This window comes from Solea senegalensis, linkage group LG15 (genome assembly GCF_019176455.1).
Source record: "Solea senegalensis isolate Sse05_10M linkage group LG15, IFAPA_SoseM_1, whole genome shotgun sequence".
Taxonomy (NCBI): Eukaryota; Metazoa; Chordata; class Actinopteri; order Pleuronectiformes; family Soleidae; genus Solea; species Solea senegalensis.
Genome location: NC_058035.1, coordinates 7,610,131 through 7,633,717, shown reverse-complemented (window position 1 = coordinate 7,633,717; position 23,587 = coordinate 7,610,131). Strand labels below are relative to the sequence as shown.

General features: G+C 40.1%; 1 protein-coding gene across 7 annotated transcripts in view; it reads left to right on the top strand.

Annotated features, from left to right (window-relative positions):
* khdrbs2 (KH domain containing, RNA binding, signal transduction associated 2) overlaps positions 1 to 23,587 on the top strand; it is a 65,128-nt gene that overhangs the window by 28,866 nt on the left and 12,675 nt on the right. For all 7 annotated transcript variants that reach the window (XR_006361915.1, XR_006361914.1, XR_006361913.1 and 4 more), the window contains 3 exons: positions 623 to 769; positions 10,863 to 10,990; positions 14,104 to 14,317. Coding sequence is in view for 4 of the 7 variants with exons in the window: in XM_044046686.1 (XP_043902621.1) it covers positions 623 to 769; positions 10,863 to 10,990; positions 14,104 to 14,317 (489 nt within the window). In the remaining 3 variants the exon portion in view is untranslated. The remainder of the gene's footprint in view (positions 1 to 622; positions 770 to 10,862; positions 10,991 to 14,103; positions 14,318 to 23,587) is intronic.

The following is a 23,587-nucleotide window of genomic DNA, read 5'->3' as shown; positions in this document are numbered from 1 at the left end:
TCTCTTTCCTCTCATGTTACCCACCATGTAGTGTGTCGTGGGTCATGTTTCACCCCTTCTTCACAGATTTCATTCGCATGAGACGAACATTCGACAGCATCCCTACTGACGGATAAGAAAGCCACGCTCGGTCGTCTATTACTCACACCGTTTTCTTTCCCCTGTAGTTGTCAGATGAGCTGTTTCCATAATAACTTGCTCCCTGCGCAAGTGAGGCTTCGCACTACTTTAAAAACATGTTTTTGAAAGGTGTACTACTGGAGATGAATGCTCAACTGTCTCTTTGTCTTTAAACTGTATAAATGTAACTGTAGGTTGCACTTGGAACGTTACAGAGACACTTCAGGTTCTATGAACAACAGAGATGGAGTTCTGTGTCGTCGGCGTCATAAATATTTCATCTTCCCAGATGTAGATTGTGAATCAGACGAGTTGCATTGCTGCAGTGATATGGATTTGTTTTTGTTCCCTGGATGATGAATCACTGAGTTGAGTTCAGTTTTTGCATTTTGGTTAAACAACAATAACACAGTGAAATAAAATAATGAGCAAATGCTTAATTAGACTACAATTTTTTCTTTTCATCCGACATAAATCCTTCATTTGCTCTTTTTTTTTTTAGGAGGAAGAATTAAGGAAAAGCGGGGAGGCCAAATATGCTCATCTGAGTAACGATCTTCACGTTTTAATTGAAGTCTTTGCTCCACCTGGAGAGGCCTATTCCCGCATGAGTCACGCCTTGGAAGAGATAAAAAAATTCCTTGTTCCAGTAAGTACACGACTGTCGTTTCTGTCATATGTGGATGTCAGTGGTTTCTGCAGAGTTAACCAGATTATTAACGCAAAGAACCCAGCTTCTTCCTTCGAAAGAAGATACTCTTCAGAGTGTCCGGGGGTTCATTTACGTAGAAGTAAAACACACTGGTGAAGTTGTTCTCTCTGCACTACAACGACTGCTGCTATACATTACAGGCCCTTACTTAAAAATGAAAAAACATAATAATGTATTCAGCAATTAAAGTGCTGTATGGAACAACTTACGAGACTCCAGCAACTTCTAGCCTAAGAGAACTTAGCAATAATTAATGTGCATGTTGTGTTCTCTCGCTGAGTCAAAGCTGTAAATATTAATCAGGCTTTGCAAATGTGACAAGCTTAATGGAGGAATTGTGCAGCATGAGTCTCCTTTATGGACTTGATGCATCTTCGCATACAGAGCTGAAGTTCTCACAAGCATGTCTGCTCGCTGAGCCAGGAGGACGATGCAGCTGCGTCTGCTGTGAGCGGTTAACATCCCTTCAAAATACAAATCACTTTCCGCCGTCTGCCAGAAAACCAGTAAAGTTAGCATAGGATCTTGAAACGTATACATTTTTGTTCCCTGCCACAACAGAATGTTTTTTTACAGTGTTGAGCCTATGACTTGTTGACAGTCAGTACATTTCCATGTGCAGGTAAATCCAACTACGGTTCAAGTGGACAACTGTCTTTGTCCCCGTATACAAGCACCGGCGGGGAAGTGATTTATGGAATGAAGTGTGTCCACCATTCATCCCCCTTTCAGCCTCAGGCTTATGCAGTTTAGCTGGCGGCTCGTCATTCCAAGTCTTCCAACCTCCATGAACTTTTAAAATATTCAATTCTTTAAAGTCCCTGTAAAGTGATAAGAAAAAAGAAAAACCCCACACATTTTCCACAGGGACCCACCTTACCACCTTACCACCTTACCAAATTTGAATGATTAAAAAAAAGTCACTTAGTTTTTCGGTTTCAAATCATTTACATTTGAGCAACATTCTCTGCTCTGAGACGCTGGAGGCGTCCACTGCACACTCTCATACTGGTCTACTCGCGTTTGCAGGGGCCGTAGACTGTGAAGGTTATTTCACAGTATAAAAATGTAAACGCAGCTGTATTAAACGTCCTGCTCAATGAACATGTAGACATTTACCTAATCCCTGAAGTAGGCATGTGGCATTTTGTCTTCTCCTCCGATGCACTGCCACACACATTCTGGTCTTCTCTGGACTTTAGTGGGGACCAGAGTCTGCAAACGTCACTGTTCGTAGAATTTTAACATAAATGCTCCGGGATGAAACCACAAATATGTCGAGAAGGGACATTTTTACCATTTGTCTGCACAGCGACAGGTGACGCTAGCCAGTCACCCCTGGCCCCCTAAAAATGTCGGCTCACGTTAAAAAAAGAAAAGTTCATTCCGAATGGCGCGTTTTAAACAAGACATGGACTGCTAAATATTTCTTTACAGGCGTCAAAGGTAAAGCCGTGTGCTTAGTTTGTGGTACGCAAGTCGCTGTTTTTAAGGATTACGATCTGAATCGCTACTACGTGACCAAACGGGAAGAGAAATACAAGAACTTATCTGATGAAGAAGAGCACGCAAAGGAGTCGGAGACAGACTATATCCAAGACAACGTTAAGAGCGATGTCCGTAGTACCTTTCTTCTATATATAACACGGTTTAAGTTCAGGAGTTATCATCATCTCACACTCATCCGGCACTACACCACAGTAGTATAGTATAGTATAATAGTATTCATTATGATATTTTCAATTACTACACTAGTTAGTAATTGTGTTTATTGTGTGTTTGTACGCTGCCGAATTTACACCAAAACAATACAATTTACTGCTTTTTTAGGTAAAAGAGCTACAATTAAATTAAAATGAATTCAAATTTGGCCCAGCCGTCAACAATATTTTTTGTTTCTCATGTGGCCCCTTGAAGAAAATAATTGCCCACCCCTGTACTATACACAAACACAGAATGGGTTTAGCTACAGTCCTCCTCCCTCTATCACTCTCCTCCTCTTAAGGAATTTTAATACAGTGCCAGAAATTGTCGATTTGTTTTTACATGACACATTTTCAGGACAAAGACTTCTCAGCAAAACAAAGGCGTAGGAGTGTAGGTGCAGGTGCAGGAGTGCAGGAGCAGGTGCGGTTACTCATAGTGAACAGGTTGCAATTGTATTCACAATTCTCAGCCTCTGTTTTCTAACATAATGTAGTGTGTGAGGAGGTGAAAGTCTTCATTTGATTGACAGCGTCTTTCAGCTGACAGAGCATAACATCAGTCTCCTGTACCATTCCGACCTGGAACTTTACACATTTTTGTCACTTTTGTCTTCCTCACTGTTCCGGCTTATTCTATTATTTCCAGGCAGTGGGAACTGTGGTGCGTCCCCAGAGTCCCGAGACCAGATTGAGTCTGACTCAGGTCCTTCTGAATGTATACATGCAGTAATAATTTGACTCCCAATTGCATTATCCGGGCGGACAAACACAATACGTTTAATCTTTTCTAATATATTAAACGTACTCCGTCAGTGGTTCTCAAACGTTTTATACCAAGTACCACCTGAGAAATTACTGAGCTCTTGAAGTGACACCATTATCACCAATGTTAAAATACAGTGGTTTAAATAAGCCGAGCACAGTCAGCTACAGGCTTTTTACAAGAGGCAGATTTATTACTTATTTAATACTTCACATACTGGTATAGTGAAATTAGATTCAGATGGAGCAAGATAAGGTGACTAATTATTATTATTTAATTTGTGGGTTTTTGTACCCTGGTATATACAGTATAGGGGTTCTAGCTAACGCATTTTAGCGCGTCGGCCCGCTATGCTATGAATTGCGCTAAATTGAGGACTGTTACGCTAAAAAAAGTAATAGCGCAACAGTCCTAAATTGTGCGCTAAATTGTCGTTTTTTTCAAGGCATCTAAAAGCTAACACGCAGACAATGACCAATGGTTGTTTAAGGGGACAATTTGGGGCCAAATGTCTCTGTGATACATTTGTTGCCTATTTTGTTCTGAAAAAGGCAAAAAAGTTTTAGTGGAATTTGTTCTTTATTATATTAACATATTATTTTCAAACCCCAAATCGATGCTGCGTTGCAATGTTAGACCTCCTACCATGTTGAAATGTTAAAACATGTATTGTGAAATTGCTTTTTTACCTTGGTGTGATAAAAGCACAACATCCGCTCGCAAATCGGCGTCACATTCGTGTGCGAATCACACCATTAATAAGTGTCAGCTGGCTCCCTTGTTCTGTTTCAGATCTGCAGGCACTTTGATATATTTCATTTGAATCTTAATTTGAATGTAAATACGCTGGCGCAGAGTCTGCTTCACTCCAGTGCCGTGAGAAAACACGAGGTCTGTGTGCTTTCTAATTAGTGTACATGCAGCACCAACAATTTAGGCGGATGTTTGAATCTTTTGTGAAAATCTGCCGGCAGTGCCAATGATGAATAGAAAGAACCAATTCAGTAATATTTCACCAAGTGACGAAAAGGGCTGAAAATCATTACTTTGGATGCCAATAGTGTTTGGAGCGCAACAAAACGAATAAGTGTCAAAGGAAATTGGAAAATAATACCCTAAAATGCTGGTAAATGTCAACATGCAGACGTCAGAAAAAGGGAAAACATCACTGTGTCCATAATGTGATCTTATTCTGTATTAGAGGTCGACTGTTATGGTTTTTCCCATGGCCAGTATTGTTATTGGTTTTGGCAGTCGATGTCAGAACTGCATTTTATTTAAATATAGTTTTATTACAAATGATACATGAAAGCGCTTACATTTTGCTAAACCTTTATCGAGTAACACGTAAGATCTACATTTTTATGCCTGCACTGCAGTGCACATAATATTAACCCTTTAACACCGAGTGTATCGCCGATGACACGTTTGCACAAGCGCACTTTGCGTTACCGTAATTATGACAATAACAGTTTCTGAAAGCTGAGAAGTTGCACATTAAAGCCAACGTGTGGTTATTACAGTAATTTCACTCACGCTGTTGCAGGAAGCCGGCGAATCAGCGTCTTTGTCACCAGAGAGGAGAGAGTTGGAAAAACGCCTGGACATACAGTAGTTTCAGTTTTTGGACATTGAGACAAAGACTCATTTAAAATTGTTGACGCACTATTTTAACATGCAGTAAATTGTAAATAACTCCAAGACTTTGAAAGTTATTCTGGAAAATGTGCCAAAAATCACTTATTCGGAAGATATTCTGACACTTTTATGGTTAAAAAAACAGTTTTTTTAAGGACAAAAATGTGCAAACCTACATAAATAAGTAATGAAACAATAATTGTCTAACAAATGTACTGATTATTAAAATAAAAAGAAAAAAAGAAGAAGGCTTTATACGTGTCAATAAACACATACAAGTGAAGATCATTTGCCATGCTCACTGCCTCAGGGAGCTAATGTGACTGCAAATAACCTTCACATAATGTAACACAACAGGCATCTGTCAGTATCTTTGGTGACAGATGTTTTCTGCCTCTGGTGGAAAGAACAAGAGCGTCCTGCTGTCTACCTTTCTTTCTCTTTTTTTTTTTAAATTGCTGCACTGTGCATTAGGAGCAACTTGATTTGAATCAGCAATCAGACCTCCTGTGGAGACTGACTACATGGGCTTAAGAGCGTGTGTCGCCAACATGTAACTCTCATATATCCAATAGGTTAAGTAAATGTAATGTGGTCATAATTAAATGAGAAATCCATTCATTTGACACATCAAAAAGGGCGTACTGCAGCATATTTGAATCTGCTGAACCAGGTTGCTTGAACGTCTCGTTTTTCCTCATCTAACTTTGAACAAAACCTCAAATGTATTTCCATCTCCTCTAATAAAGTAAAAGTCATTTAATGTGGCGTCACCCTGTGAATAAGTGTCTCTATAATTTAACAAAACCCACTTTTCCTCTGAGCTCCCACAGCTCACATCCCACAAACTAGGAGAAATAAATCCACACTCGTGTTCATCCGATATGAAAATGCTCCTTGTGTGGTGTGCAGACACGTCTTCGGTGATAAATCTCAAAAAAGTCATAATAGGAACAAGCTGTGTGACTATTTCCAATTAGAATTTAAGATGCATAATTAGTTTATACTGTGGCACTCATTCAGAAACGGAACACGGGGGCCACCACGACAGGCTTTATCAGTCATTGAGATGAGTAAGAGAAGAGAGCTTTCAGATCTGCTGTGAGAGAAATGCTGTGGGTCTTGTTGGCTCAGTGACACAGCGTGCACAAGAGAAATGGGGAGGAAAAATGCAAACATGAACCAAATGTGTGGACTGCTGCTGTATACACAGGCTGAGAGGGAGAAATCCTGGAGAAGCACAGGCAATCCAGCTTTCAGCTGAATGAGTTTGTGGCCCTCATCCCGGGTTTAAGCAACGGGGAGCGTTTTGGCAGATACGGGATGACACAGATGCTTGAACAAGATATGTGGCGGTAATTTGTTTTTGTATAAAGTCAAACAAATTATGGCTGTTATTAAAGCTGACACATCTGCTTGTTTCTTACTTTAAGGGTGATTTATTTGAGCCGGAGCAGCCCGCGTTAAAGGTTTTGCCTGGCTTTGCAGAGGCGAATTCTTAATGCCCATCATTACGTTCATTATTGTCCCTAGCACAGGTCAAGACTGTGTGCAGGCTCTCTTTACAAGGCAGCGCCAGTCGTGCTGTGGAAATGAGGAAGGTGCAATTTGTGCTGCATTAACTCTGAAAGTGGCGGATTAAATATAATCTATACAAATGATGTGCTGATTTCAGGTGTGGAAAAAGTATCACACTGGGGGATTTTTTATTTATTTATTTATTCATTGATTGATTCAGGATTCCATTAGCATCACTGTAATATTTCAGGAGGGAATTCAGTAAATCCAAGTTGGGATGATGGTAGGAAAGAAGGAGAGGAAGTATGGATGATTTAATCTGAAAGAAGGCAGTAATGCAAGGGCTGTAAAACACCAAGAAAGAAAGAAAGAAGTTCAGATGCAAACCCCACTGAGATCTTTTGTTAAGTAATAAAACAAGTAGCTCATGTTGAAAAATGTATGAATATACATAAAATAGAGAATTTGGCACACACACACACACAAAATGTCAAGATGCTTAACAGCTCAGCAGCTGCTGCCGTTGCATGGCTGCATGTGGTTTGGAAGAATAAGAAAAATCTATCTATGACTCCAGTAGTGTTTTTATGCAGTGCAGCACAAACTGAGGATGAGTAGAGAGATTCCCCCAGAAAAAAAAGATACGGTTTAGTCGCTGGCGTCCTCGCCATGCGCGGACCAGGAACCACGTCTGCTGCGCTGTGCTGTGCAGAGACTCTTGTTGTTGCTCCTCCAATAGACGTGTGAAGTGTGAATGGAAAAGAATGCTAAAGATGACAGAAAATGAAATGTGCCTTTTTAAAGTCGTCCATCCCATTGCTTTGAAAATGTCCAAAGTCTGAAAGTCTGTGTAAAGATCAGGCCTGAGTTAGGGATAAAGGATTTTGATATAAATATTGAATTGCAATTATTTCTACTGAAATACAATAACATATTATTACATATATGTTAACATAAAATGGTAATTAAGTATTGGTCATTGTGCTTCCTGCGATTTGGAAATTGCAGTGTGCTGCATTGTGATTTTAATTAAATTTCAATTCATTGTTCAGCCCTAGTCTCCCTGTTCCCATTCCATTCTGGAGTGTAATTCCATGTTAAGGCCTGAAAAACGTGTGTTGTATTTATGTTGGTGAAACAATATCCTACGTGTCTGAACTGTAACAAAGTGCAAGTCCTTCATTCACTTCAAACTAGAAACAATACGAACAATTTGAGAGCATTTGTCTGTGAGGTTGTTTATTTTAATAGGGTGATATATGGTATATGTCACATAATCTAACATGATCTAACTTTTGAACATGCTCGTTAATTCATCATTACTATATCCTCAGCTTTAAGTGTACACTATATTATGAATTATTCCTTAGCTGCATCCTCTATGATGACCAGGATTTCTCCGAAGATCCATTCATTTGAAATGGCATGTAACAATAAGGATGCTGTTATAGTAATGGTAACAACAGTGTGGATCACAAAGCTTTGGAACACAAAATCCTAAACCATACAATACAAGATATAGCAGGAAGGAACTGTATTTGTACGTTAAAATCACACGCACGGTTCTATGGAAGGGCTGGCTCGACAATATTAAATCAAATTTGCTGAGATGATTCATTGTCCAAGAATACTGAATTCATTTTTCAGTCTACTATTTGTACCACAAAAACTAAGAGACACAAGACGCAAAATCTGAACTCAGTTCAGACCTGGCCTTGCCATTCTTTATGTCCTGACCCTTTAAACTTCCAACTTTGTCTATTTGAAGGACACGGTGTGTGCATGAGGTCACGCATGGTCAGAATTAATCTAAGTCAGTAAACAGTCTGACCTGAGAAGCCTCAGCGCCGGGGTTTATCGCTGTGTACTCACCTTAACGCCACTGTCAACAGTCAACTTTTACAGGCATTGGCAGATTTGTTGTGCATCGGGTAAGCCGCCAGCTTTCCAATTAAAAACTCTGCCAGTCTCCTTCAAACCAGCACAGCTCTCCGTGCTTTATTAATTCATTAACAAGAGGGGCACGTGTGCAAAGTGTTTCAAATCATTTGGAAATCAATCTCTTTTTCACCTTCTCCAGTGACACGGTGTGAAAAAATGACAGTTTTAGAATCTGTTCATCTGTTCACCAAATCTGGTTCCTTTACAACAGTATGTGCATGGAAAGATGAGCTATTACTGTGTATTATCTGGTATAATCTGACGCTGTAGCCCATCTGCTTCAAGGTTTGACGTGGTGTGCATGCAGAGATGGCCTTCTATATACATACCTTGGTTTTACCGAGTGCCTATTTGTGTAACTGTTGCTTCTGTATCATTTTTGAAGCAGTCTGGCCCTTCTCCTCTGACCTCTGGCGTGAAGAGGGCATTTTTTCCCCCCAGAGATTTTAGGACCATTTTCTGTAAACCCTATATACGATAGTGAGTGAAAATCCCAGTAGATCAGCAATTTCGAAGATTCTCAGAGCAGCGCATCTGTTACCAACAACCATATCATGTTCAAGGTCACTAACATCACCTTTCCTCTCCATTCTGATGCGTGTTGTGCTAATTATATTATTGTTATTTAATCATTGCCTAACCTAGTGGTTCCCAAACCTTTCACAGTCCTGCACGCCTTCAGCCATGTACCCGCACCCCCAGCACACATCAAGTAAAATCTCTTAAAGAGAGGGTAGCCTATATGCATATCCTTTTTGGCGTATGCCAGTTTCAAATCCTTTTTTTTTTGCGTACCCGCTACGTCACATGCTTAATCCAGATTGGGAATCACTCTCCTAACCCAATGCTGAAATGTGGAATTAAGGCCCTGGCATACTACCAACACGCACCGCGCGTGTGTGTGTGTGTGTGTGTGTGAGTGTGACGTGTCTAGCCCAGATTTCGGAACTGCGCACAAAGAGCACATTAGCTGACAGTGCATTTCTGCCCGTATAAGCCCCGCTCACCAAAAGAAGAAGAAGTAGTAATCCGAGCCTCGACTGACACCCCGACTCCCCTGCTCGACGGGCCTCTCGGCTGTGAGCCGCTCGACCCGGACGTGTCAGAGAGAGCATTGTTCTCTTCTTCTCTGGTAGAAATGCATCCTGTTCCCTGCGTCTAGACTTGTACCCCCACCCGATGGTGAAGTGGGATACTACAGGACCCTGATGCGCGAGTATAGCAGGGTCCGCGTGTGCAAAGCGTCTAATGATCCCTAATGATTAGAGGGAAGCTGTTAAAAAACATTATGTACCGTATACAGGAAGACCTTAATGGTAGATTAAGCTCTTCCTGTTGAAGCTGCTGAATTTGAGTCTGATAATGAAAGAGGAATTACTTTGCACATCAAAGAGAAGGAAATACTTGCTTGTTTTGTGCTATTCTCATGAGAGTGGATGTAGATGGGGCTATAAAAACATATAAAGTCATAAAAAAAAGAAAGGACACTTATTCTGGAGAACGTTAGATTAAGTGTAGCTTTAATGTAACTTTGCAGATCTCGCACACCCATTAATGTTATCTCGTCTTTCACTTATCAGAGCACTCTGGACAGAATAGTATCTAATGAATCAATGTGCACTTAATGTATTGGCTCAATTAATACTCACACTAAGGTGTCCAGAGCTGTAAAGACTAGAGTAAAAGTAAGCGATTAATTTGGGGGGGTGAACAAAGTCGACGCTGAAATCATTTCATCTCTGCCTTTAACGTCCTCTCAATATTAGATCAGTCTGAAAACAGGGGGAACAGAAAATGGCCGTCATACACTTAACAACCAGAGAAATCAGCCGCAGCCACGGTTGCTCAGTTGTTAAAAAAAAAGCAAAGTAAAACAACATTTTTATCCAATGTTTAGCTTGAGTTTGGCTCGAAAGGCTGTTTAGCCGTCAGCAATGACAAGATAATGAATCCTGCTTTTGTCCACTCCCTTATCTGCGGTGTAATGATCCTGTGTGTGATAATGGGTTAAGAAAAGTGGTCCGGAATCACAAGATAACAAATAAAGTATTCCGAACTGTCAATCGCGGGATACGTGTGAGCCAGCAATAATTTGGCCCCGCTTTGTTTTCTTTCTATGTCATCTTTCTTCTCAACATTTTCCCCGAGATTATTTGAACACCTTGGCCCGTTTTTGTTGTTAGTTATCATTTTCTCTTCGAGCTTTCCGGCAAGCAATTTGTCAACAGCACACACGGAAAAAATAAAATAAAAATATGTACAAGCATAACCAAAGAAAGCATCTTCATTGACTATTCACTGCTCAGGAACACCATGTGTTTCCTGAGCGTGTCAAGTTAATTTTAATTTGATGACATTTGCTGCTGTTGCAAGCATCTGTTGCAGTCAGAAGACAAATGTCCCTGTTTTTTGCTGTTTTTTGGTTGTTTTTTTTTACGAGACGTGCTGTTTCTTCTTCCCACAGGACTACAATGACGAGATCAGACAGGAGCAACTGAGAGAGCTCTCTCTCCTGAACGGCTCCGACGAGTCGAGCAGAGGGAGAAGTGCCCAAGGGAGGAGCGTACGACCGGCAACCGCGGCATCTACAAGGTAAAGTGGGAGTTAAAGCTGTGTAAAAAGCTGCTTTTAAACCAAGTGAGTGATTGTTTGTCTTTGCGTGGAAACAATAATCAAGGCATCTTGAAGTGAGGAAATTACAGAGGGTGCTATCATAATAAAAGGTCTGCGAGAGAAAATGTGGCTATCTTTCCTTCAGAGCCCATCTGTTTTAAAAGCTGGAATTTGTGCTCAGACGTTGTTTGTTATGTTGTCATAGTGACAGGTTAAAAACACTCTGAACACCATTTCTAATTGCTGTATGCAATCAATATGTGTACAGTTTCATTATTGGATCAAATCTTTCAGCAATGGGCTTTTGTAACATTTATGGCCCAAACAAGGTCAGAATAATGATCGGAATTAGCCCGATGAACTCTTACTTTGACGTTTTCACATTGTTTATGCAAAAGTCTTACATAAAATACTTCATAATATGTCTTTAGACGTTATCCCAACTGCTTGTACTGTGAGACACTGTTTACAATATGCATTTAAGACATATTGACCGGTGTGGCGAGCTGCTCACCCATGAGTGTGCAGTGAACAGGAAGTGAACAGAGAAACTACATGCGTACGGAACACTCACACATTGTTTTTAAATCAAAAAAATCCAATTTGGAACGACGCTTTTAGCAAATTGCAACGGCTGCAATTTAGGACATACATTATGCAGTACATCAGACCCGGAGCTCATCATGCTCTGTCATTTAAATGTCCCATTATTTTGTCATATAATGCATACACATCAGAAGGAATTCAAATCATTACGTTTTCTTCCCTTCATTAGAAATGAAGCGTAATCACTATTTTGATGGTATCTCATGTGGCAGTCTCTCGTCGTTATGTTTTAAATCTGTTTCACAGTCATTATTGATCTGAACCTTGAATTTAAAAAACAAACAAACAAGAAAAAGGTATTGCAATTTAAATTGGGAGTTTGGTGAATAAATATTCACATTTTTTGTTATTTGGATATTTGACATACATGCACATTTGTCAACAGTAGCTCAGTGGTAAAGTCAGTCATCTTTGGACTTGAAGGTTGTGTGGGTTCAATTCCCGGCTCTGCTAGTCTACATGCTGATGTGTCCTTGGGCAAGACACTTCAGTCAGTGTAGCACATAAGCGTCATTAAAACAGTACAAACTGGGAGAAGTTTTAGGTTCACTGGCAAATATTTGTATGTAGTTCAGAGATTAAAATTGTATTTTACCATTATTTTAAAAGCCTCAAATAAAGACAGGTGCTCTAACACACACATCTGTATTGCTTTTAACCCTTAGTGCTCACATGGTACGGATCTCTGGTGCACCCTTGGTAAATTGCCCTGGGAATAATACACAACTCCTTACATGGACACCCTGGGGGTGTGTGTTTATAGGTCACATATTCAAGTTATGATTCATTTTACGTCACATTTTTAGTAGTGATATAAAGTAGCAACGGTTCTGCAGAAAAAATAGACCTTTTTTTTTTTTTAAGTGAAAATAAGTGAAAAAAAGGATATAAGAAACTACCTCTGTATATTATGGTCCAAGGGTTAAAGCCAATAGGACCTAGTTTTCTCTGTTCTCTATGGGTGTACAGGTTTTTAGTAGTGATGCAGATCCTGATCCATATTGATGATTAGCCTTACAAGATAAGGTAGTGTACTGACACACTGTGGGACACTGAGCGGCCTTGGTGGAGGTCTGCTCTCTCTCTAAAGTGTTTTCTCTGGCCGTTGCATGTTACACCTTGTTTGTCGATCCGTGCTCCCATCACTGTTAAAGAAGCAAAAGTCAATTTAGACACTTGCTCCATGGGCTGAGACTGTTAAAATAGAGGGCTTAATGCTTCACAGCATCTGATTGGCTTAGCCATGCATGAAGCTGCTAGTGCGAAACACCTGCCTCTTCCACTCCACTTCATAGATCGTTTTAGAGTAAATTGTCCGTAATCTACCTGAGCCGTGGTGGTCCCTTGGGACTGTGCAGGTACAGTTTGCTATGGCAGCGTGGCCTAATTCAGGCAGCATATGCAGATGCTCTGAAACCCACAGAAACATGGGATGCTCCCAATTTGAAGTCACCACCAGCACTTCCCTGCCCAGATTTTCTCCTCGTGGCAGACCGATAAGCGATTACTGTAAATCTCCGTGAAAAATATGCACCAGTAATTCCCCTTTGAATGTCTGTATTTTTTACACAATGAGCGGCTACCTAGTAAAGGATGTGCCAGAGGAAGAAAGAGCATCTTAGCCCACCTACATCATGCAGCACCTAAAGTGTAAACTTAGCAGACAATAGACAGCTTTGAAGAGCTAAATCCACCCTGCTGTCCCTTTGCTGCTGGACAGTGGACACTCAGCCAAACTCAGTCAAAGACAGGGTCTGAGCTTAGGGCCAAACTGGCTCAATATAACAGGCTTTAATTAACCTTGATTTTGAAGTATTTTGACAAATTACTCATACATGAATAAGCACAAATTAACTTTTCCCGAGACGGCTTATTAAATTCCCAACAATCTCAACTTCTAGATTAAATGTTCAGACAAATGAGAGATCTCTTTTTTAGTCATTTCCAAAGAAATTGTTTCGCCACTGACAATTAAAATAAACTCGTCAATGAAAATCTCTCCACAATGCAATCTGGGATTTGAATTATCATTGGTGCGTTATGCCAGTGGGCCGGTTCTTATAGATGGGTGTGTATGTGCTACGGTAATAAAAGAATTCTTCTTGCACAAGCCCTCTGGTCTTTAATGTCTCCCTGCTGGACAATATTAAATAAGCATTACCGACACCTGTTTAACTACAACCTGAGTGGAGTCAGGCACATCAGGATGTAATTTTGTGCAAAAACATGCGTGACATTACTTCATCGTGCAACTGAAAGCAGGAATGAGCTCAGCACCAGTGGAGGTTACCACCAACCCACAACGTGAGGCAGCCGTGTGCAGCGATAGGAAGAATTTAATAGATTAGAGACATTGTTTTAACTGCACTTCTTCACTCAAATCGCTGTGGCTTAATTACACATGCTGTGAAATGAGATCCTCTCAGCAAGTTGATGCCATGTCTGTCTGTCTGTGTGTGTGTTTGTTTGTTCGTTTGCTTTACCAGGGGCCACAGAGGCACGGGGAGGAGTGCTGCAGCACCTCGAGGGACAGCAGCAGCAGCAGCAGCAGCAGCAGCAGCAGCAGCGTCGTCACACGGCAAACTTCCCACGACTGTTTTAACGAGGGAGGCACAAGCTCCGAGAGCCAGGGGGGCAGCAGGGAGCGCTGGATACAGGGTCCCGCTGTTAGCAGTCACACATGAATCATACGACGAATATGTGAGTCCAATCCTCTTTGCACAAAGTATAGCTGACCGTAATTTTACTTGAGCTGTGTCAAAATCAGACTTGGTTTGATTCCCCTTTCATGTGATCTGGATGAGTCTCGCTTTACACCGAGCCGTTCGGGGACATGTCTGAGAAATTAGGGCAATCCGACAACATGCTTTTATGAAATGAACTTTTCTTTTGGTAAACAGTGCAGCTTATAATGACTTTGGATCTGCATTTCAGCACTTTGGATAAGTAATCAATCATCTGCATTGCTTTTATCTACTTCATCCATATTTCAAGCACTCGTGTGTGTGTGTGTGTATATATATGTATATATATATGTATATATATGTATATATATATATATATATATATATATACAACAAATCTGCATCATATCCCATATACATATAAATGAGACCTTTAATAACACAACATAACTCATATCACAAACATTTTCTGCCAGTATATTTTGATAAATTACCTAACACCAGCAATGGCAGCATAATTGGATGTTTCCCACTCATCACATTACACTGCATGAATGCTACTCATTTAAAGAAAACAATATTCAACATTTGCATACGGTGGATGTGTGAATAAACCAAAAAATACTTATCTTACACGGTTTTTATAGTGAGGTTTTTACACATTACTGGACTCATTTTTAGCTAAAACATCAGTAATGTCATAAAACTATGTATGAAAATGTAAGATAATGATTCTTAATGTTAAAAACTTCAGTCTGAGATGAGGGCTATTAGTCAGAGCTGTTGAGGGTTAGATGTTGTAAATACACCTCTGTGGTGGTGACTTTTTGACCTTGGAGACAGCAGATAATAAAAAAACATCACTATGAAGCCCACCGCACTTACAGTCAAATTTTGACTGCATAAAATATAAAAGAAACAAAACAATCTTCATTCTTTGAGAAACCCATAAGAACTGTTCATAAAACTCCAAAGAAACTAATTAAAAGCCCCAAAATTATGAACAGAGCTAAAACAAAAATTGTTTTACCCAAAACTGAGGGGAAAACAATGTGACGTGAGAGGAATAGGCTTCTTTAGCAAACAGTTAGTGAGAACTAACGACAAATATCCCCGTGTCACAGTCGTAAAAGTCAAATTACGGATGATATGATGGACCAGGATCTCGCCTTAAATCTGAAATATTCTTTTTATGTTTGTTTCCTGATTTGATTGAATGACCAGCGAGCTGTGCATGGTCATTTAACTAAGAGAGGCTCACTAAAGAGACAGGACAGGTAAAGCGATGTATGGAGGTTTGAGCAGTCCATCAACATGTGTCCTAATATGCGATAGGCAGCACTTTGCCCAAATATTTATTCTCTTCGCTGCAAAAAATGCGTAAATCTAGTTAGACATACGCTCGTCCTCTAAAATCTTCCAAGGTCATTTTGAAAAAAAGCCCATCTTGGCGAGCTCAAAGTTTTCATCCAAATGAAGAAAGGCAACACTTTTACCAGTCTATTTCCTCAGAGGCTTCCTGCTAAGCAAACGCCCCATGTGTGCTGGCAATTGAAGATTGGGCTGTCTGCACGGGGAAATGCACAAGCGCAGTCTCATTACCAAACCAAATTGAGTTCTGATATAGAGCCTTGTGTATTCCTGAGGAGTGAGGAAAGAGAGGCATTTCTCCTCTTTGTAATTGGAGGTTGGGAAGGAGGGTGGGAGCATGGAGATGAGGGGATTATGGAAAGATGAGTTTGTCCTGAACATTTTCCTTCCTCATATCTCACGTTGCTGCTGTGGTTTTTTTTTCCTACTACATTACACAATTTTCTTTGAGCAGGTTTCCAGAATGTTGTAAGACCTCTTCGGGGTCCAGGTTTGTGTTTTTGTAATTGAGTAAACACACTTGTTATTGCTCTTATTCCTCTACACAAATCCTGTCGTGTACTGAAGCACAATATTAGATCAGCGCCAGAAACATGTGTCTTCTTTGTTGCTATATCCTGTGTATATCGCTGTGTAGAGGCAGTGTAATGTAGTTTGTATGGGGGTATCTTGTAGATTTCTCCAGAGACCATTGATCGATGGACTCTGTCAAACTGTCAGTCTGTCTCATAAAAGTGATACTGCGAGAATGTCCATAATTGCACCTATTTGAGGGGGTGATATTGATTTAAAACCTCGACGGAAAGCACAAGGAAGCTGGAAGTTATCATGTATCATCATTTAGTTTATAATTTATGAACCCAACGCTTCCTCTTTATCTTTCTCCCACAAATCTCAGCTTGCTGCATCCTTTACTTTCACCGCGTGTGACTCTCTGTTCGACCATTCAGAACCCTGTCCTGACAAGTCCAGAACAGATTTGCAAGTGTTTGCTCAGCGAAGGGCTTTAACGCCAACACTGCAGACGTCTTCCACTTTTTTATTAAAAAATAAGGCTGTTCATAGTTTGCTCTTACTGTCAACAACGGCGATCCAAGCATTCTACCAACGAGTGCTCTATTGAAAACCATACACGGCTTATACCTCTGGTATTCTTCATAAAATATTAAAAACACTTAGCTGCACTGCCGCACTCACAGTGATATTTTTCTTTATCACAAGGAGCAGGAGCATTGCAGTTTCCTTTGACTAATTTCCACTGCCTCGTATCAGTGCACAAACTTGAAATTATAGTCTCCTTACTTACCACTCTGAGCTGATATATATTTATATATATATTTATTTATTTTTTAAAAAAGGACCTTGTCAATTTAAAAATGACCAGTCTGATTATTTGAAGCTTATTATTTAAATTACGAATACACAATATTGTTCTTTTCGCCACTCTCCGATATGCCGATATACTGTATATACGTCTTTCCATTTGCCCAACTGCAGAGGTCACTCAGTCTCATCTGTAGTGAAATTAACACAATATTTTTCATACTAATGTCGTGGCAGATGGGCATATAAAATATCTTAATTGCGCAGAACAAGTTAGCATCAAACACAGAAGTCAAGGAGGTTGCAGCTTTTCCGGCTTCCTATTTTAGTCATTAGTCACATCAGCAGATCTTGACGCGTTTGCCGATAGCTGATAATTCATTTTAAAGCCGATATCTACCGATGCTGATATTGTGCATGTAGAAAAAAGTCTATTGTGTATAATATTGTGCAACCCTAATTTAAATCCAACATCAGTAGTATGAAAATTGATTGGTGTTTTTTTTTCGGTTTCTCTTTAATGCTTAGAGCTATTAGATTTGTGTAATATGTTTTGCTGTGGTTCTGTAGCTTCATCAACGCAGCAAGTATCACAGTTACATAACTGAACCATTGTAGCCACTGCTGTGTTCCCTGTATCCCTGTATTTGCTTTTTCATTGTTCCTCGCGCTATTATACTGTACGCAGTCAATACATTATTTAAACATGTCTACTAACATTGCACAATCTATAAGTTTGCTTGGATTGCTCTTTTCATAACCAGCACATGCACATATCCATGCAGACTGTAGTTTGCACTCTCTCTCTGTGTAGTGAATGAATGGCAGACTTGTTGTTTACGCCTCAGACTGGGTGAAGTTGTCATAAATACGTGCTGCTGTGGAGCAGGTCATCACGTCACGGGGGTTCCTCTGGAGACTGTAATGATGAATGGACTGTGTCATTCTGTCAGCGTCGTAAAACTAATACGGTGACAGTGACCATTATTGTTGCCTCTTAAAAGACAGCCATGACTCAGAAGTGACGTGGATTGCTGTGAAAGAGAGTGTGGGGGGGTGTTTCCGTGCGTGTGCACATTTTGGGCATCAGCCCCAAGGAATGAGTTGCAAACATTTCCACGAGTTGAAGTCGGTAATATTTTGTTGCCTCCATCCGTCTGGGCTGAGGCAGTTTTTGTAACAGATTCTTCACATGTTGTCAAATGAAATCCTCCTAATCTAGAGATTGATGATTGTCAGGCTTTCAATTCGGAGATTTCACCACGAGTGCGCGGCAGATAATGTATGTGGTGTCTGGTAGATTGCTCTGTTTCATAGAGTTGAATGTGAGTGGGCTTTTGGCAGCATTTCAGGTGCTAAAGTGTTAAGCTCCCCAGGGAGGCAGTTATCCATAAACTGGTTATAAGGTCAGTTTCGTCTGGTCATTTGAGGTGAAGCGCCTTTTATTATTGAGCTTAAAGCAAACACTTATAGATTCAGCGTTACAGTATATTACACTCGGAATATTTTATTTACATTTTATTTTAGCGTAATGGTAATGGCGAGAAAGCGCCGCGACCAAGTGCGGGGTTGGTGCGGAATGAAATCAAGTGATTTTGAGGCAAAATAAAAACTTCACGTTACAAGGTAGGCGCTGCATTCACTTTATGACATTGCATTTTATGGGTTGTACTGACAAATAAACAGGAATAGGTGAGGTATAATCTGCCAAATACTGTAGCAGTCCAGGCAGCTCGCTCGTGGGGAAACTTGGGGTGGGAGGTGTTACGTGCTGCTAATGTTGTGATCTTTGTGGCTGAATGTCGATGGTGTTCCTGCCGATGTGTGCGCGACCTATAGCAATAATACTAGTAAAAATGTGAGGAAATATGACAGTTAAAATATTGGGCTCATAGTGTAACTGGCCGATACGCTACCATGCGCTAGCTAGAACGCTGCACTCACATGGGGGTCAGACTAAGCTCAAGGCTCCGTCTTTCAGCTTCGTCCATGGCTCACTGTAATGCGCCGTACATGTAGGTGTAATTTTGTATTTTGAGACACATTGTGAGGCAAATAGAATTGAAAATACAAACAGTCAATGTTCATTTATCTTTCGTTTTTTCATCACATCAAGAAACAAAGCAATTGGCCATCTGTTCCCGTCCTGTGCGTTAGATGAAAACATTTCTCCAATCATTTTAGCAATCAGCCAATGTCTTCTGTGTAAAGTTGTGTCATTAATTCTTTTAAAATGATATATGTGCGTAATGTAATCTGGTGCAGCACTGTTTTTCGTAGTATGTCTTTGACACACTGATGAAAAGTGTTTGGTGTAGAATCGCGGTCGTACTTAAAGTTGTTGTGACTTTGAAGTAAATGTGACTAATTCCCAAAACGGAGGAGCAGTATGACGGGGTTTTTTTTTTTCATGTAAGTGTGAAAAGTGCAGAGGGGGATTGTAGATGTGATTGATGGCGTTTTGTATAGACTGGGACCATGGCCTCAGTTTAATGTTAAAGATCAAATCCCATCTGGATCAAATCTTATTTTTTAATGTCAGGGCTGATGACGGAAGAGAGGATTCTGAGAGTGATATAGGCTTCTGTCCCTGACAGCAGACCATGAACTGTACAAATTGCTGGTAAAAACTGAAACACATTGCTTGGTTTTAAAACCTGAGCCCTGCAACCATACCGCGGCTGTGCGGGAAATGCCGTAATGTGATTTAACACAGAGCTTTGAGAGGCTTTGAAGAAAAGAAAAAGTCTAATCTATCGACTGTGGGAAAAAAAGCAAAAGGACAGCCTTTAGAAATGGGGTAAAATGTCTCCCTATATAATCAATTTTGTGAACATAAGAGATGCGTGAGATTGGTGAGGCTCAGTATGTTTCTTAAAGGAGAGCAGTTTCCTCGGGACACCTTTAAGGATGGTATGCACATCTGCCGTAATTGCTTTGTAACAATGGGTTCAGAAATGCTGCTGAGTTCTTATTTGTTAGATTAATTATTGAAGTTTTCCATGTGGAACTCTCCTATTTATTAAAACAGATGTAAGACGCACACTTCAGCTTGATTATTTAGTTGAAGAAAGACTCCGGTAGAATTCACTGTCGCTGCTGCTGCTGCTGCTGCTGCTGCTGCTGCTGAGGGAAGAATCAGACAGCTGCACCTGCATCCAGTCCTAAACTCTGCAAACACAGCAACTAATAACATTTGAATAGTGAGAAAGCCTTGTCTTATTAGTTTACTTTGTTCTTCCGCCTCCATAAATCCAGCATGACAAACATGATATTGTTTAATGTCACTAAAGCAATCAAAATTGAATCTCATACTAATTGTTTCCTGTGGCGGAATGATTCGCCCCCTTTCTCAAATACGGCGATGACAAAACACGAGTAAGTGTATTCAAAAGGCAGACTACTACATTAAGTGCATTACAGACAACAAAAGGTGCGTGCTGATTGAATTTGAACGGGTGGAGAGCAGCGGAGAGAAGCATCCATTCACCGAGACAAAAGACTGGGAATCTAATTTTCCTCCCCAATCTGCTGTGTGGAGAAGCATTCACCGGCAGCTCCCTATGAAGATCAGTCACTGTCAGGGGACATACAGGTTGTCAATTGATAATGAAGCACAGAGCCAAGGGCCTTTAAGTTCCTTCTGTCCTAATTACACTGAGCCAGGACTCTCCACCCTCGTGTTAACATTTGATTTATTTCCTCTGCCTTGTTAAAAGGGACCGCTGTTAATTGTTTTTACAGATAAGTGTCAACCGAAAGGAATCAAGCCTCATTAATTAGGACCCTGTCTGTTTACACATTGTACGTTGTCCGTTCTGATTGCAGCATGTGTAGCGGGTCAAAGTAATTCCAAGGTCAGCAGAGACAAAGCAGCTGAACACTGTGGGGTTTTATTTTGAACCGACTCTGAACAGTTCTGCTCTTAATTTGTGTTAAATGTTTTGGCAAATAAAAATATCCATTGCTTCAACATCATTTATGCATCGTTTCACAGAAAAAAATAAGTCAACTGAAGGTTTGCTCAACAAAAATACATTTTTGTCATATATATATACAGTCTGTATATAAACATATATGCAGATGTGGATAATTGAAATATAAGTTTAGAAGAAATTCAAAAACTGAGAACTGAACTGGCCATTAACCCCAAAAGCGACATGTTGTGAAACTAAGGTAAATTACGATGCAATAGTATAAGTGTTTATTTAATATTCATACTTTACACATACTCTATTTACAGGAGGAGCGAAATCTATTAAAGATGACTGTTTTCCTGCAGAATAACGATGACTGATGCCATGTTGAATCCCAACCAAAAATCTGAAGTTGTAATTGCTAATATTACCTTACAAATGGCCCTTTCCCACTCTGGTCCCAGCATCACTGCACGGCTGCATGCAACTGCCGTGACCTCGTTTTACATGCGACACACACAAACGAGTGACTAGTGACTTGTAAAGCTCATCATTAGAATAAGTTAATTAAAACAATTTGTTCAGTACTTCCTCCGTGTCTGTCACAGTCACTGGACTGAAATACAGCGGCAGGGTTTGTGATGCTGTCGCTAAATACACCAGACTCCTGTTAAATATTGAGATTGTAGACATTTCCCTGGTAATTGTTGGAGATTAACCCACATTTTTAGGATTGTTCTTTTATCTTTTTAACTGATCTATAGTTCGGCATTGTTCAGCTTGATTCTTGTGTGGGAACCTTTGTAAGTGAAGCTCCGTGCATTTAGTCCACTGACACAATAAAATGGTTGGCAAGAAACTCCCTGCGGTTTGTACAACACACGCTTTAAAGACTCTCTGTTTAAATCCGCTCTTACAGATTCTTGTCATTCATGACGTGCAGAGAAACAGTTGTGTTGCCGCGCCTCCAAATCCTTTGTTGTCCGGAGTGATGTTTATGTACCAGAATAATTTCTATTCACATTATTTACACTTCCAAAGCGCCGGCCTCACACGGGTTTACTTGGATCCGCAATCTTTCAAGTGCATAATAAAGCTCAGCAGTAGGTGATGAATTACAGAATTACATTTATCGAAAGCAACATTTTACCGACACGGAAACATAAAACAGACGACTGCTGTGTTACAGGAGATAGTTGACTTTATCAAAGCCATCCCCGTGGTGAGCAGAGCACACACACACACACACACATAAATTCATTTTTATATCATAGTGCAGACACATCACAGACATAATGCATTCCCAAGCCCCTTACCTTAACCTTAACCATCATAACTAGATACCTAACCCCAAAAAATGTCCTCACAAAGATAGGTTTGCTTGACATTTGGTCCACACGGCCTTCTAAAGACATGTACACTGTTGTTGGTTTTTTTGCACAATGCAAATTTTGCTTTACATTATCTATTTCAACTTTAGGTTTATATATAGTGTGAAATCAATCCACTGATTCCATTACAGTTACGGGTCCAGTGTGGCACAGTTTGTCTTATGGGATTGCTGGGATAAAAATGGTCAATTACTGAGATATGCAGGTCTCTGACTTTGCCTTTGAGGGGAAAGTATCATGTAAGAAAAGGACACGTATTGGATCCTCTGAACAACTTAATCCCTGACATAATCCCTAACTTTAATTTAGTCAAATGCATGTTCAAACATCTGAAGCCACACAGGAACCAGAGAGGACTTGAACCAACAAGAGAGGAGAGTATATATGTATATTCATATATATATGTACATGTATATATGTATTTATATATATATGTATATATATATATATATATATATATATATATATATATATATATATATATATATATATGCAGCCATCATAAATGCATTTATTTTACATTGCTGTGCCTGATGTCCTTCACATTAATCTACCCGCTTTTGAGCCAATAGCTGGCCTAAAGCAGCTTGATGGAAGCTCTCTCTGGGTTTTACTCTCCAGATTTAAAATGTATTTCATCTCTACAAGGAAGGGAACACTGGCATGTACCATGGTGGAGCTCGATTTGAGACAGTGAGCTTGGAAGGGATTAGAAGAGATTAGATCATCACAAAAAAAGGGAGACACAAGCATTTTAAACTCCACTAAATCCCCTTAAATGAGCAAGATCCAGCAATTACAAGAAGAGACCATAGTGAAGTTCGCTGCTCTGTACACACTCACACGTTGGCCTTTGTCCAATTATGGTGTTATTCGGGTTAAGCTGCTGATGTGAACCTGTGGTCTACTGAGACTAGTTGCTCCCATTGTCATGAATAAGCCATTGAACAGAATAGTAATTACAGTCTCAGGTCACAGCAACAGTGTTATTATTTTTATATTCGATGTAATATTTGGCAGCTGTTGCCTCTTCTTCTTCTACTTGAATTGTTCCAAACCAGATTACCTGCATAACTGATGCGCACACTGGAAGGAAAGACTCTTTACACTAATGCACGACTAAAATCCATTACTGATTACAGTTTCATGAGGGCAACAGTGTTTACAGCAAACAAAAACAAAAGATATACATCGGGGTTTTACACACAGCGTCTTTGTTTTTTTATGTGGTCACCAATATTCACAGGTGGCTGAAGAAGCGTTGACCCAACTGTTCATAAATGT